Source organism: Diadema setosum, chromosome 20 (assembly GCF_964275005.1).
Source record: "Diadema setosum chromosome 20, eeDiaSeto1, whole genome shotgun sequence".
Classification (NCBI taxonomy): Eukaryota; Metazoa; Echinodermata; class Echinoidea; order Diadematoida; family Diadematidae; genus Diadema; species Diadema setosum.
Window position 1 is genome coordinate 80833 of NC_092704.1, and position 18348 is coordinate 99180.

An 18348-nucleotide genomic window follows, 5' to 3' on the forward strand; every position below is an offset into this window, starting at 1 on the left:
TTGGTGGGTGCTATATTGCGTTAATCATCATTAGGAATAAAGTTCTTGGATCAGCTCTAGCCATCAATTTGTCATTACCCTCCAATGCTTTTATGATTCTTTCCCTGTCTTCTTGAGAGATACGCCTGTGTCTAACTAGTGCTGCAATGACTGAACATAAGAAAGTGAAGTGAATCTATGGTACTGATGCATTATAGTTCTGATAACATGTATGAAAGAAGAGGGGCGTTACAGAACAACAAACTTGAGTTATTCATGGTCAAAGATACCTTGAATTATGCTTAACAGTGTGTGCATGAAACAAAAATTCACATTTAAATACGTATAAATCACGGTTCTCACCTTTTCAAATTAGAAATAACTTCCGCCAATTTGAATGAACATGTTTGGAATTTGACTGCCCATACGCGAAATTGAATGACTGAAATACCATTTTCCACCAGTGCTGGCGAATTTGAATGACTGAAGAGCACGTGCTAATTTGAATGCCCGTTTTACGAATTCGAAAGACACACATAAAGTGTCCGAATTTCATTGATCGAAACGCTAAATTGAACGAACAAGTTGCAATTTTGAATGACAGAATTTGCAGTGACGAGGATTTTCGCTAAATTGAATGAACCTTTTATCAAATGGACTAACAAAAGTGCGAAATTGGCCGGGAAAACCTATACAGGCGCGGTGGAGCACCCCAATTTGCATCTCATTATCGCCCCGTTCTATTTGAATTTCCAACGGGCATCCACGGCTGCCCGAAACTGAGTGCATGAAAAAGTCAAATCTTTACCTTCTCCTTGTGCCGCTATGCGTGCCGCTAGTAAACTCAAACTTCCCACACTATCTAAGTTTTTAAAAATCTTCCTTTTGATGAAAAAATTATGAAATTTGCTGCACTAGAACTTGAGATATTAAAGCTTTTTGAAAATCACCTCTCGCAAAACATGCTCTCTGTTTTTTTACGACTGGACCATGGCCGGGCTCCAATGTGTCCGAAATTGGCAACATAAGTTCATCAGGCCTCAATCCATGTATGGTGAAAGTTTTCGCTTGATTCAACCTGTACTTTTTGAGAAATCAACTTGTTTCTACAGGGTTTGGAATAGAAAATTGTAGTCAGCGAAGCATTTGAAAATGACGTCATTTCTTTTCCCGTAACATGGGGATGCGTGCGTGGATACGTGAGATTCAGGATTTCGTGCGTTGTTGTTGGTTTGCATGTGACGCTGTGCGGCCGCAGTCAATTTTGCCAGCTGGGATTCTCGTGCTGTGTGATTTGGTAAGTAGGAAGTTTGATGAAATTTCATTCGTGATAATCATATTTGAATGTTGTATTTCTTACAAACATCTTAATGTTTCGTTTAAATGAGTAAAATAATCATAACAATGTAACGGTCTGACATGATGTGGTTTTGATCGGACTCTGCGGCGCGTCTCTGTCGAGGCCGAGCTCGAGGTTCGGCCCGGCCAGGCCGGCCCGGGCGGTGGACCTTAGCAGTTGGTAGAAAGCTGAGCGGAGCCTGTGATTGTGTTTGTGAATGTGTGAGGCCCGGGTGTGAAGCTTGTGATTTTGCGCGTTGTTTTTGCGATTTTGGTAGCACATGCGATTAACTTCTTCATAAAAATCATAAGCAGGAATCTGTTTGTTATGAAATTTTCTATTCCTAGTTATGAATTCAGCAATGACCATGGCCAGCAAAGCTGAATGAATAACACCGTATTTAAGTAACACTAACATTTAAACTCTAAATTATAATAAAATTCAAGTAGAAATCAAAGCACTCAATCATGCAGATCATCCCTCTGTTAACTTGTGAACTAGAATCTAATATTACTTCTCTCGGAATTAAAGCTACGATCACAGATATCCCTGCAAATGCCGTACAAAGATTTTTGTCCATTTGGGGCTGTACAAATCGGTCATTTTTACAGTGTTCGTAAGGACTTCTGTGACCGTAGCTTCAGTGGGATGCATACTTCTGTTTATGCGTTTCTGTACGATTGATGTGCACCGAGTTGGAAGAGGCAATCATTGAGGAAAGTGATGTTGCTATTGGAATGTGTGAGAAGGATGATACATGATTTTGTAAATGTGGACAACATCTGAGAGGAAATATGGAAGGATTTGTTGGAAGAAGGTGCATACACATAATTGTAGCAAAAATTACTAGTACTTAATAATACATAAAAACACTTTAAAACAATGTACGTAGGAAGAAAGACAGTACCACACACATGATAGTGATAAACACACACACACACACAAAATTAATGCCTACCTGCATGTACATCAATAAAGAACATGGCCGCTGAAAATAATTCAGATTTACATAAACTGGCCCCCCATCTGCTTTCGTCCAACTATGCCATCCACCCAGTAGAAGGTAATCAAAAAAAAAAAAAATAATGATTTAAATAATAATCATATAAATAAAAAAAATGATAAAGATTGGATTTTCTGTGTCATCGCATATTTATGAACAAATAGTTTTTCCTCCTCCCCCCTCCCCCTTCCCTAGGCCAAATTTTCTTCTTCCTCACACATGCCATATAATGTGACACAGGAGTAGATTTTTTGCATTTAGATCTATATTGTCTCAGAACACAGTTCTCAGTTTTTAGATTAACATGTCAGCTCAGTTCAGTCTGCATACTTCTACTTTCTCGTGTTTTTGTTTCTGTTAAAATATCTCCTTCGTAGAAGGTAAGAAATTACATTTATTCGATCAAATAAAAGTGCAGTGGCCGAGTGTCGCACGGCGGTGACTGCTGAGCTGCTGCCGCGCACGCTGCATGCAGCAATGCGTTGTGTGTGCTGTGACATGCAACGCTACAGTGACGCGATTATATATACATGGGACCGACCTGTACGCTTAGCGTTCGTGTCATTTTTGACATCACCTTCTGGTTTTTTCCGACACAACCATGGCCGGGAATATTACGGTATGACATTTAAAATGCAAGCAGATAAATAAATGTCGGTGTACTTTGTCCGAATGGCGCTTTTGTTCCGCAATCACACTTCGTGAATCTTAGGATGATTTTCGAGGCATATTTTTGGTAATTTTGCTCGCCAGGTTTTCGCTAAAATTTCACATTTTATCATTGTCAAATCCTTTGATATGTTATATGTGAATATTCGGACATGTTTTCAAATTCAAACTAACTCAATTTTAATCCAAAAATAGGCTTCCTTAAATTGTTATTAGCTTGAGAAGTTGTTTACTTTTTCTCAACTACGCGAGTACATGTTGTTTACTTTATGCAAATGAGGCTCGGCTGCCGATGGATTTCTGCGAGATAATTGGGGTGCTCCACCGCGCCTGTATATACTATATTATGTCTCCCATCTCTGTCACAATGATTTACCTTTCATGTGCAAAATCAGCCATGAATTATTATGAGCCATGTGTATATTTCTGAAAGTGAACAAAGTTGATTTTGTACCATACAGAAAAGAAACGAAATGAAAAGAAACGAAATGAAATGAAATATACACCAACAGTGATGTTACACTCATTCATTTGTTTGGCTAATTCATTACGTCAATCAATCAACATCGTTGAACTGGTGTCGTTGTCTGAAACCATTGTGTTATTTCATAATTTTCTATTATCATCTAAAAAAAATAATCAATCGACTGTTTACTCAAACGTTCCATTACATTGTGTAATTGGGTGTTTTTAATATTCCTTTTAATCTGCTATTACGCATGTCAAACCCTACTTTCTTTTTCACTACAATACCTATTGAAAAATTCGAATATATATTTCTTTGTGTGGAAAACAATCATATCTGAAATGATTTCAGGTTACTTCGCAAGCCAATTAAATACTGACATAAGGTACAGACATCACAAGTTCATGTAATAAAGTAACGATAGTATCACTACTCAGGAAAACATGCGTATATAAGTTCACAATATTCACCAGTGTTTATTTTGACCAATTCTATAGCGATAATTTCGCCGCTCTATTTGTTCGTGTTTTTTTTTTTCTGAATATTAATATGAATACACTCTATAAGAAAAATAGAATCAACTTTGCACAGAAAAATACGTGAGACACAATTGTAGCACCTTTACGGATTCAATTTTGCACCTTTCAGACCATGAATAATTATGCAAAGTTGCGCCTTTTAAGGTGCTCACTGATCTGAAGGTGCAAAATTGCAACCGTAACGTGCTATGATTTGTCACAGGAAAAGGTGCAAAGTTGAAACTATTTTTCTTATAGTGTGTGCGATATTATATGATAAATGGTGGAATAAGTTTCAACTTTCACTTGATAAAAGACCGCAGGAGACATCCAGCAAATTAATTGAATATTTCTGTCACCAAAACTTTCACTGCTCAAAAATTTCGTGTTACAGATTTCGGTTCAGGCAATAATATGAGATAATTTAATCCCAATCAGACAGTCAAAATTACTATGATGACACGATACATTGAAAAGAAAATGGTGCACATTGCGTGTTTGCATTTGTTTTTGCGTGTATTTGTGAGCACCAGACTAAAAGTCTGGGAAACCCATGAAAAAAGGAAGGACACAATTGTAGAGAAAGAGTGTTTGTTTGTGTGTGTGTTTGTTTGTGTGTGTGTGTGTGTGTGTGTGTGTGTATGTGTGTTTGTGTTTGTGTGTGTGTGTGTGTGTGTGTGTTTGTGTGTGTGTGTGTGTGTTTGTGTGTGTGTTCCTATGTTCCTATAATTCTTTTTCTGTCTTCTTGAGAAATACTTCTGTATCTAACTTGTGCTGTCATGACTAGAAGATGAAGTTAATCTGTAGTTTTGGTCATGTAGGCCTAAAATGACATGTATGAAAGAAAATGAGCGTTACAGAACAACAATCTCGAGTTTAACAGTGCGTGGATGAAACAAAAAGTCACATAGAAATACGTGTTTAAATGTTATTACCTTTCCTAATAAATAACATGACGTTAATTTGAATGAACATGTTTGGAATTTGTCTGCCCATACGGGAAATTGAATGACTGAAATACCCCTTTCGGCCAGTGCTGGCGAATTTGAATGACTGAAGAGCACGTGCCAATTTGAATGCCCGTTTTACGAATTCGAAAGGCACATGTGCAAATTTCATTGATCGAAATGCTAAATTGAACAACCAACTTGCAATTTTGAATGACAGAATGTGCAGTGACGAGGATTTTCGCTAAACTGAATGAACCTTTTATCAAATGGACTTACAAAAGTGTATATATTTATCACCAATTTTCATCAATGCTATATTTCATCCCCCCCCCCCCCCTCAGCATTACCCGTTGGTCATTGTGGTACATCCTGCATGGTAAGAAGGAATTTGTGGATGATTTTTTTTTCTAAGGATTAAAAACAAGAACCACCTGGTTTTTTTTTTTTTTTTGGTTTTTTTTTTTTAGTTAGTTAGTTTTGTTTTTGTTTTTGTTTTTGTTTGTTTGTTTGTTTGTTTTTTTTTTTTTTGGGGGGGGGGGGTAGTGCGCTGATACGGGGTCCTATCACATGCATATTTCGTTGCTAGCGCCCTGAGAGGTACTGTAAAACATGATATATTTGCGGCACGAAATTTTCGCGAATTGGAGCCGATGGCCTTTTTCGTGGCATGAAATTTTCGCGAAATGCCGCTGGCGTTCAATGTATAGCGTAGACAAGAAATTTCGCGTGCATTTTAATTTCGCGAATCTTAATCAAAGTTCTCACTTTGCTGTAAATGCCTGTACTGCAAGTTGGAACAACTGGAAATACAAGCAGTATGTCATGCATAAAAGGAAATGAAAGCAAAAGCAAAGACAGTGTCCCAATCAATCGGCTACCGGAAGCAACTGATTCTTTTATTTGACTAAATTCTGACATTGTGCACCTGACAGGTGCCTAACATAATAAACTAGGAAATGAATGATTGCTGAATTACAGACAAAGCTGGTGACTGCAGTGCGAAGAATCACTCTAACGAGGGTTAACGAGAATCATTGATCTGTAACTTACATAAAGAAAATAACTTTTTAGAATATTTCGTGCACCGTATAATGTCTAGTCTCCTTTAATCATAATTATTATGTGTGGAGTTAATCATCAGCATATTATTCAATGTATTTCTAATTTGAAGGTACAGACAAACTTCTATCTGAAACTGCGACACTGCCTTTACCCTAAAAAGACTGGGCTTTTTTGAAGGTTTTGAGGACTGGGGACATCATGAAACCCCCCCCCCCCCCCCCCAAAAAAAAAAAAAAAAAAAAAAATCTCGGCCATGGAATGTCCGATTGTCGCCAAATTCGTCATGCACTTAGTTTATGCTGCATATCCGACAAGATGGTTGTCTAGTGATCCCTTAATTGTGAAATATGTGAAAGGAAATTGTTTGACATGTGTATCTGTAAGAAAACTGATTGTCTAAGATAAAAAATTAGGTAATTAATGAAACAATACTCGTAATACATACCAAACTCGAGTATCTCGGTATTTCTTATGTAAAATATCGTTTTTATTTCCTATGATTTCTATTCTTTTATGGTTTTTTCTATATTCAGAACAATTAGTTTCAACTTCAGATCAGATTTCAATAGCTGAAAATGGACTGTGCAAGAAAAACAAAAGAAACACATTAGAATCTTGCAAAACCTCATTCAATTTTACACGTAGACACATACAAATACACCATTTTTGACTGACATGTGACCGTAAAATATTACGTAACACCGTAACCGCTGCAGGTTAATATACGCAAATTAGCTATTAAAAGATGCGTAATACTCTAAAGAAAAAAGTCGTGAAGTCTTGCGGTGAGATCTTATAATTTGGAAGTTATCGCGAAATTTCCGGAGGGGGGGGGGGGGGCATGATGCTCCCCCCAGTCTTTTTAGGGTTAAACTGCATAAAGAACGGGACAAAGAACATTATATAAAAAAAAACAACAACAATAACATTCACATCGTCATGAAGGTAACAGCCAAAAATACTGAATGAAAAGCACAATTTTAGACAGCAATAATCCACAGCGAAGTACAATGGTACCGCACACCGTGAACTATAACGGGCGTTGTAAGAAAGTCGAGTTGCAATTGATTGCAAATATATATTGCAACTTGCAATAAATCTCAAGTTTCCGTTGCTAACTGCACGTTGCAGTTATTGATTGCAACTTTCTTTCAACGCCCCCTAAAATAGTACAGGCAATCCACTTATACTTCAAAGTATGACCATGAGAGACATAGCATTAATGTGCAACTACACTACAATGTACTGATATATTTCTGACCTCAGTGTGACCATAGAAATACCCTGTAGTCCACATAATGCTACTGCAAAGTCATATACACGAACCGTTAAATCTGCCGCCATTCACAATACATTACGTTAGACACAATTATACAATTGTCGATTGTGGTACATGTTGTTTTAATTGTTCCTCTTCGTTTCTGCATATCAGGCACCAGCTCATTGTACCCAACATCTATACTCATCTAACTGTGATTCAAGAAACCACACACATAAGTATATTATTTATTACCAAGACATTATGTAACCTCTGCAGTTTGTATAGATTAATGGTACCAACAATAAAGAGCACTTGCAGTTCCACCACTTTTATTCGATAATAAGATGGTACAACACAAGTAACAACAACATCATAACACTCATAATTATAGTGAAGATGTTCTTCTCACGACCTGTTGACCGACCGTAAGGTAGCCCTATACAGTTTACTAGACCTATGAGGTGGGATATACCCCCTGTCCATTGGTGATAGCTTATATTGTTTGCCCCTCTGTGTTTGTCAAGTTTGTGTTTTAAAGTGAAGAGTAAGGAAGCAAGGAACGAAGGGAGAGACAAGAACCTAATAAATATGTGTACTATCATAGCGAGGGACATTAGATATGATTGTTGCTTTCTATAACTCTTTCTGAGGAACTTGGGACAGTGTGTACAACGCTATCGGATTTTCTGTGCCGATCAGAACTGTATAGGCCTAAATGCCTTGTGTGCAAAAAGGTGGTCTATGTAAAGATACTGTCTTTGAATATCATCAACGTGACTTGTACGTATCCTTTATGGATTCCCTCATCACGATGAGTAAACTAATCATGAATCATCGGAAGTTGCTTATTTCAACAAGTTGGAGTTCAACAAACGGTCAAAGTCAAAACTGACACAATGCTGTCATTGACACACTCTCAGGAAAATGTCTCGCTTTATAAATACGCGACGACGTTGGTTGTTTTAGGAATTACCATGTTTACATGTTTGTTTAACTATAACTTTTGATTGTACGTGTCCTTTGATTTGACAACGTGCCGCAGTGAAGTAAGGGACACAGATTTTGCCCCACATGATAACCACTGACATAGGGTGATTTACTGGGACATTGACTTGCAGAGATAATAAATCATGGGCCTATAATCACATTCATCCCTGTGTAATTAATATTGTTTCTAAGCCACATAGAGCCACTTTGAGGTATTACTTAGCCGCATTTTCATTAACTTCGGTACTTAGCATAGACCCATTCAGCATCAGATCCAACATGGCAGTCGTGCGAAGCTTTCTCGGTACCTTGTACTGGTTAGGCGTAGTGTCACTGTTTCTGAGAATGAACTCATGCAGACGATTGAAAGTACCGCACTCCACAATATGAACATGTGGGGGAGCAATGGAACCTTTTACCCGAAATGAGTTGTAAGAGAACGAAAGCCGGCACAGCTCATCATCAACCTGAAAAAAAAAAATCGATAACAACAAAAAGAAATACTGAAGCACAATGTCACTGTACGTAATTGAGCTTTGGCCTTTTTTACAAGCAACACCGCAGCACTAATTTACAATATACAAGTTCACGAAGTGCGACGCTCACTTTATGATAGAGAGAAGATAGATAGATAGATAAGTAGATAGGTAGATAGATAGATAGATAGATATAGATATTTGTTTATTTCATCAAAAGGAAAGTATATTTTAGAGCAGCCCAGAGGCTGAATTGCGTGTCCTTAATGTGAATGTTCAGATGAAACAAAACAATAGATGTTTATTCACATTAAACAGATACAAAAAGTGAGCCTTATTATTACATGTAATACAAATTTTGATAATGAACACGCATGCAGACTGATTATATTCTATGAATGTTCTTCCGGATTATGAATTCGTTTTTAATTTATTATGTGGCAGCGGTGTGTCTAAATGATACAACAAAACGATTTCGTAAGTCCCTAGGATTTTGGCAGTCACAGATCAGATGCAATCATTTTGGTTAGGATCAACTGGATTCCCCCACAGACGCCCTTTCACCTTCATTGTGTTGCAACATATTATGAGATTGAAGGATTATGACTCTGCGAGATATTCATCTAAATTACAGAAAATGGCACATTGCAGATTATGTTAGGGATGTTTCAGACTATCTCACTATAGAAAGAATTTAAGATAGTTGTACACTGTATTGATATGCAAAGTATTGTAGAGAGATCAGAGCGATTGACATGACCACAGCTTGGCTGAGTGGCTTTTTCCTAATAGCTACTACCAAAATATTAATGAAGAGATATTATGTGAAGAAAGCTAAATGGAGCAGTCTAAGAAGTGCATCCACCTTATTGAGGCAGGCATGAGTCAATTCTCTCTCAGATGGTGTGTGGTCTAGCTCCAAGAAGATGACGTAATGGGGTCGATGTTCAGATCCTGTCTTAACTGCATCCAAGGGAGAGAAATTATTAAAATGGGTTCATTGTTATTATCACGACAAACAACTTTCATTTAACGAGAATTAATGAAACACTGTGAAACATGACACCAGACACCTCGGTTTATTCCTGGCCGTGATCATTACAAAGAATTTAATTAAGATGTGTGCTTATCCCCCCCCCCCCCCAAAAAAAAAAAAAAAAAAAATCATAAAAATAGAAATAAATACATACATAAATAAAAAAACAAAATAAAATGAAATAAATAAATGAATAAATAAATGAATAAATATAGAAATAAATAAATAATACATTGCATAAGTATATCATGTATATGGGGGCTATAGACATTAATCTGCTATCGTAATCTGAATCTTTTGAGCTAGGCAAAAAATTCTTCTCCTTCCTGACTAATAGAGAAAATCTTTATCTAAGCGATCAAAAACAGAAGCCAAACCATTAACGTTGGGAAATACGTTTCTTATCTAAAGACGTTTGAAAACATTATGGTAACTATTATGGTATACTGAGAGCACAAGAAGTCACTGATTATTGGCAGTTATGGATGTCAAGCGTTTATAACATCAATTGCAAGTTGAAACTGTATTGTAGTCTCTTGGCAATTTTTATCTAATTTCCTTATACTATACCTAGTATAGGATATGTGAATGCTATAAAAACTGCGCACTTCATGATTATTTTAATACACGTTGTTCTCAGCCTATAAGAAATTGTCTGTCGTTAATTTCGATTTATCATTTTCTGGAAATCATTGTAGACATTACATATTTGTTGTTTTATCGGGTGCTTGTCACGACCCATGCAGCCCACGGGCTGGATAATATAATATTAATAATAAAGGGAAATAAGGCCCATGAGTCCAACACTAGGCAAAAAAAGAAAGAAAGAAAGAAAGAAAAGGGTCGCAAAAATGGCATTACATCAAGAGGCATAATGAACGCAGTGTCAATTTCGTTGGCCCTCTGTTGTCTTGTGTCGAACTCCTGGGCCGTTATGAGTTGTGGGTGTCGGGCTCGGGGGATTTCCCCGTTTTGTCAATATTGTGTTCAGTGATATCGGGAGGACATTATGGATTATAAGATATACATTCACTTAAGTAAATGTGAGTGTGTGTGTCGGGCAGGGGAGGAATGATTATGCATATCTTTCCCTAGCTCAAATCTAAAATCCCTGTCAGCAATAAATAACACCTCAGTCTGAGACACGAACCCAGCTGATTAAGAAGAGTGCTCTCTGCAACTGCGTAGTCCATCAACTCCAGGCCAGGCCACTGGTCTACTGCCGCCTCCATGCATTGCTGCACCGTCTGCTGGTCTAACTTTTCAGAGTGTACATTCAGTATTTGGCCTTTCCTGGATAGACATATTGAAAGTTTCAAAAAATAGCAAAATGATAAAAAGTGCATGTTTTGTAGGCCTATTCAAGTGTACACACCTTCGATAAGCATAACACATGTGACATATCACGTTAATACCTAGCTGATGATAGTGAGCAAAAATTGAGCCGGAAAAAAATCAAAACAAAACAAAGTCATATAACGTAAGTTTGATTGAAATTGGAAAATAATCATGGTCCATTCATAAATTAAAAGTTAACATCTGAACTCAGCCCTGTCGGAATTTTGTTTCTCTTTTGCGATTAAGATTCGATGTATTTTTTATCATTCATTGAGAAATATGAAATAAGTGAAATTAAATTAAATTAAAGATTCGCAATACTGTTTTTGTTTTGTTTTCTGAAGCATGATGCTAAAGTGGTTTGAACTAACCTATTTTGTTAGAATAACATAACCCATGCTTAACTTCAACTAAACTTGATAAGCATCACTCTCAAAACTTCTGCTAGATTACAAAATGCAAATTATGTAAAGAACTGTAATGAACATAACAACACAAAACACAAATCTATAGGGCCTACAAACGATAATATAATGTATATAAGTGTGTGTTGGCTGCATGCAAAGACATATGGAAAGTATCATTAGAACAATAAATGAAATCATAAGCCATCGTATTCAGAAAAGTGGTAATAATCATCGAAAGGGTAATCACAACTAAATAACTAATAATAATAATAATAATAATAATAATAATAAGGTCTTATTTACCCAGGGTAGCCTCTTCAGTGTTGCCACTGCTCTACCAGAGGGCCCTGCTATTACTATTACCCTAGCGTTGCCAGGTACCCATTTATACACCTGGGTCGAGAGGGACATTGTGGGTAAAAACATCTTGTCCAAGGATGTAAGCACTGGGCGGGATTCGAACTCACGGTCCTCCGTTCGGGAGTCGGGACTCTTATCCACTATACCACAGCGCCCCCCCCCCCTAATGGGTATAATGATTACCGAAAGATACCAATTTCTAAATATAACCTAAAACATATATTCTGTAACATTCTGTTTAAAAGTACAGTTTTTTGTTGCTTGATTGAATGTAAAAAAAAAAAAATGTTGTTTTCTGGATATGAGTAATTCCATTGTCATTGTTAATGTACGTAACACGAAGGTTTTTTGCAGAAATATCGACGCATTCAATTCATTATTGTAATAATAATTATGTAACCGACCATGACCTGTACCTGTTCACCTGTACCTCGGTGAGAAAATATTTTGTCATATCTTGCTAATCAGTGATACAGGTGATTTTACTTTGTATAAACCTTTACTGAAAACAGACAAATCTCTCCTTTCCCTTTCTCCTTTCAACTATCCTATCTCTACGCAAGTCACCCCTCCCTCCTATTCTCCTTCCGATGTATATTATAATATTATGTTATAGTGCTACGGGGGCTGCACGTAAATCAAGCCACGCTTATGCTGTAGCCCCTGTGTATTATTCATTGTTGTATGTTTTGTTGTACTTTTGCTGTATATTGTACAAAGGCAATAAAGAAGAAAATGCTCTGCGAACAACTTATATTTATGTTTGTACATGAATGTGTATGTACAATGATGACAGAGAAACCAATAAATCAAATCAAATCGAATCGAATAAAAAATGTGATATATGGTAGATTATTGAATCATTCATTGCGCCAGATATTATCAAACAATATCTATTTCGTTTAAAATCCGTGTTTGGTCTTGGCAAACATATTTACATTTCGAAGGGAATACTCTGTAGTTTGCATAAATATTCGATTGGCAATACATCTGTATATTCAAATAAGATGTGATGAAAACATTGAAATATAACAATTAGATTCACTCTTTTCCATCTGCTTTGTATAGGGTCGACTCCTGACTGATTGATTGAGTGTATTATTCATTATTTCCGGCAAACATAATATTCTTGTCTGTTTAAACAATGCCTGAAAACAGCTTAAGTTATGTTACTTTAGTCATTTCGATATTTGTTCTTGTTTGCAAATGTTACTCTAAGTTGTAAAATCAGGTTTCTGTTTTTTGTGTTCTTTATTTGCTGGGTATAGATACATTGTGTTAAAGATTGGACTGAAATGCAATTTCGTACCAGATACGGGCATGCAGGGTAGAGGAGAGATGGGCCCTATGTAGCCATGAATACATGGTCAAGTTTACAGAGAAGGAATTATGACAAGGTTCCCATAGAAAAGGAGTAGGAGCCTACAAAAATATGGGGGGGGGGGGTAGGTAAAATTTGCTGGGCACTAACCTGTACATGAACTCGACAACTGGCGTGTTTTCATGATATCGTGTAACTCGAACCACATCGCCGTATCTGAATCGATAGATCCCAAAGATCTGAGTGACTACCATCTCGTAGACGCCTCCGACTTTCAACTCGTCAATGAAGAATGTTTGTGGGCTCTCTTCGTGCCTGTCACAACGAAATATATGATTATATTACATGCATATATATATATATATATATATATATATATATATATATATATATTTCTTAAAACAAACGAAACAACAACGCAACAAAAAACAAAACAAAATGGTATTCGAATACAAATTTATACCTTTTATATCCGTTCTGCCCAACAAAACTGTAAAGGCTCTCGAATGATAACGCTCAATATAAAAAAAGAAAAAAGAAAGAGAGATGCTATAAAAATACATAATGATAATAGCAATGCTAATAATACTACTACTAATAATAAATTGACAATAATGATAATAATTATGGTACTAATGATGATAATGATGATAATAATAATAATAATAATCATAATAATTATAATAACAAAAGTAATACAAATAATATTCCAAATTGAAAATTTCGGAAATTTGATTCTACTTAATGTGTGGAAAAAGCCTGTTTCACGAGAAATACAATACTTCTGAAACATGTGCTTTGATATGAACAGAATGACTTTTCAGTCATTAAAGAATAGGCAGAGCTCTGTACTATCTATAATGTGAAAATCATTTTTGATATTTTTGAATTCGTGATCCCAGTAACAATCTAAGATGAGCTTACATCGAAATTCGAGCATCTTCTTGTCAACACCTCCTGACATATCAGCTTTTTTGAATTGCTACGTATCATTTTATTTGATCGTTATATTTCTTTTTCTTTGTTTATGTTAAAAACATTTTTCACTAATTTGTGCTGTGGTGTATGTTACCGTTACTACATCGCACAAGGGATTAATCCACAGCCTTTTGTTTTTGTTATGATTTATCCAGCACGTTTTGCATTAATACTTTGTGACATAAATGTACTTGGAAAGACTTATCATGACCATATCAAATATAATCATCGTCGACTGAAAATCTGTTGGGTGGATCTGAACCCCAAACACTTTTCTTACATGTTTTCTTCAGGGATGAACTCAAAGACAGTAAATGTTGGCATCAGCACGAACTCGTCCTTTCCCTTTTTGGTCGGTGTGATGTTCATTGCCATCACGCCCTCTGTGGCACCAAGCGCTCCACCGTAAAGGGGTAGTCCTTGTGGCAAAATGAGAGCAAAGCAACATTTGGATACAATGCTGCTCAGCTGGATCGGCTTTATTTTGAATATTTTGATGATCATGAATGCTTTCAAGTTCTGCCAGCCTACTAAATATTTCCACCGGAGTCACCTATATAGCTTGATGTAGATTTTGATGACAGATAGAGGAGCGTTTCTCCTTAAACATGAGGCATAATCCGCCAAAATGTAAAGTTATTGTTTTGCCATAATAGAACATATATACCTGATTATCTGAACAAGGCTGGATTCGCATGAATGCATTTCATGAGAAATTTTCAAATGAGAGGTTGAGATTTCCAACTAGTCTCGAATCTGATATGGATGACCATACCAATTACTTGAGAATCCCTTAAAACAAAACCAAACGTGCCAAAAGATATTGCCTTTCATAATTTCCGACATATATACCATTATGTCCGTTCTACTTATCTACTTAATATCTGTCTATTCTCTTACTTCAGTACTTTGTGCGCACTGACACCTGGCCGAAGTCATACGTTGCTGAGATTAGTTTCAGTTCCAGTGGAATAAAAAAAGAAGAAAAAAGTAACACTGTGCCTTTATATAAAATATATGATTCACCTTTCACATACGACCTCAAGAGTTCGTCTTTCAGGCCTACAGAGTCAATGGCTTGTACTCTGAGTAGGTAAGGCCACACCCTTGCCATGATACCTTCGAAGCCTTTTTCAAACTCCGACCTTAATTCTGCGGCTCGCTCTGGATTTCCATTACCCATTGCTTGCTCCAAAGCGCGATGAGTTTTCGGGGGCAGCTTCTTCGCGGATACCGTCCCATTTTCGATGTCGAGAACGATGTCAGGCCAACACTTCTCGAGTTGTCGCATGGCAGACATGAGATTTGAGGTAAAGCTAGCGTTGAAGCTTCCGATGTTTCGATCCCGCAGGCCAAACAAGAGGTGAACGTAGATTGCATCATAAGGGTCGAAAATATCAAAGCCGTCTGATGGCGTTGAATGTATGACCAGTAATGGTCTCATGTAGGCAGGGATCATAGAGGCAGGGGCCATGAGTGTACCTCCTTCAGTGTACCGCATCTTAGGGGCAGTGTATAGGTAGACTTCGTGCTGAAGGTAATAGGAATTACCAAAGTTTTGCGTCGTTGTGTGACCAACTACTGCTATGAAATTTGTGTATACTCTTGAGAAGAAAGACTTTGGATAAGGTAGCATTTTGGAGTTTCCCGTTGTCCCGGAGGTCAATGAGAATCGTACAGGAGGTTCCCCCGTAAGGACACCCGTCTCTCCTTTTGCCATCCGCTCTATATACGCCTGGTATCGCTCGTATTCAGTTAATGTGTGTTTCTCCCTGAGGTCTTCCAAAGACGAGATTGCCGATAGATTGTAATCTTTCCCGTACTCTGTCTTTGCGTTTGCTTGGAGAAAGGACTTCAGTAAGTCTTCTTGTGCTTGGCGAGGAGTCTTCCATGCCTTCTGCAAACTTGACAGTTTTCGAAACCGAATAATGGCGAAGATAACCACCAAAGTAAAGTGGATATATGCTGTCTTCAGATTGTGCCCGTAGGATATGCGATATGTGGACATCCATAGAGACACGATGGCCAGGAAAAAGCTTATGAGACCGGTAAACCCTGTTGACAATAAGTAGCAACGAAAAACAAGCATCAATTTCCATGGGTTGTCTTGATGAACTAATCCCTTTACTTGAAACATGAAATCATATTGTTCTACAGAAAACAATAGAGGGACACTAGTAAAGCAGCGCGCTCCATGATTCAGTCAGAGCACAGACCTTGTAAACAGAGCAAACAGGAAAAAATTGTGTCCTTGCTCTATCTATAGGCCCTTAAATATTGCAGACACACATATTCTTTCTCACAAATCGACGCCATTCAGATCAAACTGAAATGAAAATTCAAAGTTCACGGCCAGACATTTGAATGGACTTCCTGCCATTTCGAAACTAGACTGAGGATAGGGAAAAAAAAAAAAAAGCTCGCTCTCTTTTGAACACATGCGTTGATGCTTTTCATCGGAAAACGACGATATGACTTGGTGTGGTTGGCGTGCAAATGTGCTGCCTATCCACCATATCTTGTGTGAACGTCCCGTGTAGTTACTCTTTACTCTCAATAATATGTGCAAAAAGCATTTAGGAAATGCCTTTAGAATGTTAAAGTGATACAATACCTTTATGATACAGTCTAGCGATGCTAGTATATTGTATATAAACCCACATTTTTTTTTTAATTTCCGTAGAGTGTAAAATTCAAAATGCTCCGATTCTCTTATTACGCAGAGTAGCGCGTATGTGGACTACACGTAACAAACTATGAATAGCAAAATGGCTGATTCCGTGTTACCCCACCTGGAGTACCTGTCTGCTTTACTAAGCAGACAAGTATAACGCGAGATTGTTTCTTTTGATGTATATGAATACATTGCAATCATTATGGAAAAGTTTCGAAAATTTTCAGAGTTGATGTCTATCTTACATCTTTCTACCTATCCACCCCCCTCTCTCTGTAGCTGTCTCGCTGTCTGACACATTCAAATATCAGAGCGCTACTATCAGTAAAGACAAATTTACATGTCATGTCACTTGAATCTTTTACCCCCCCCCCCCCTCAAAAAAGCGAAATATCAAAAGAGTGGGGGATTTAGATGAGAAAGAAATAGATACAGATACAGAGATAGATAAGTAGATAAATAGATAGATAGATAGATAGATAGATAGATAGATAGATAGATAGATAGATAGAATGTACAATAAGCAGCAGTGGCATTCATGATGCTGATACCTTTCACTGTATCATTGAACTAGGTGATGGTATCACGAGAGTAATCCTCTATACACGGTCAGTTTGTACTACCCGTCACAATAGTGTATAGTTGTATCATGGAGCTACTAACAGAGAGTAGCTCCATGGTTGTATCGTCTATCATGATCGTATTCTAACAGGTAAAGAATCCATGACAGCATTAGATTGTGGTAACAACCTTGGCATTAAAACCAGGATATTATTTACATATTAATGGGCAACTAAGGCAACCAAACCAGGTTGATCAAACAAAGCACCCCAGCCCTCCACTGTTGTTAACTCCTGTGTACTACATGTACTGCTTTTAGCAAGCAACACAACCACTTCATAAGCCTATAGATAAACCTAACCTTTGTGCAATTTAAACCAGGTATATACTACTGGTTGTAAGATCGAGTGCGATACTCTTGCGTGCGTTTATTGTCTCAAGCTCTTAGTTCACGAGGAGGGGTTAAAAGATATCAATGAAAAGACAAACCTGATAGACCAAGTCGCCATCCGGAACTTGAGTTAGCAGCATGGTTTAGGCTGCAGGATCCAACGATGGCGGCCAGAAGAGAGACGAGGAGAAGTTGCTGATTGATGGAAATTGACGAGGACATCATCTTGGATTTGAAAAAAGTGGTTGACAGACGTATGTTTAGAATAATGAAATTATAATATATGAAATAACAAGCTTGGATAATCTCTACAGTCTTCGATTCCTTATCCCCTCGATTTCTCGGTTCGCGAGCAACAGGACGGCCGTCGTTAGAGTATGTTACACGCGATGAGTGGAGAGAACTGTTAAGTGAACAGGCAAAGAAAGGTCTACTGGGTGATGCGGGTAATCGTTCGGACAGAGGAGCAGTCAGAAGGGCGTTGGTTACCGTCATGAGAGGGAAAAAAGTCATACAATGCTTTGACAAAGGTTGCTGCGGGCACAAAACAGGCTGTGTGAAATTCATATAAC

General features: G+C 37.4%; 1 protein-coding gene across 1 annotated transcript; it reads right to left on the reverse strand.

Annotated features, from left to right (window-relative positions):
• Window positions 1-8449: 8449 nt before the first annotated feature.
• LOC140243973 (uncharacterized) lies at window positions 8450-18001 on the reverse strand. Its single transcript, XM_072323635.1, has 7 exons — window positions 17875-18001; window positions 15177-16205; window positions 14431-14569; window positions 13323-13487; window positions 10897-11039; window positions 9576-9673; window positions 8450-8701 (listed from the first exon to the last, which is right to left on the reverse strand). The coding sequence occupies exons 1-7, from the start codon at window positions 17999-18001 to the stop codon at window positions 8450-8452; spliced, it is 1953 nt and encodes a 650-aa protein (XP_072179736.1).
• Window positions 18002-18348: the final 347 nt, after the last annotated feature.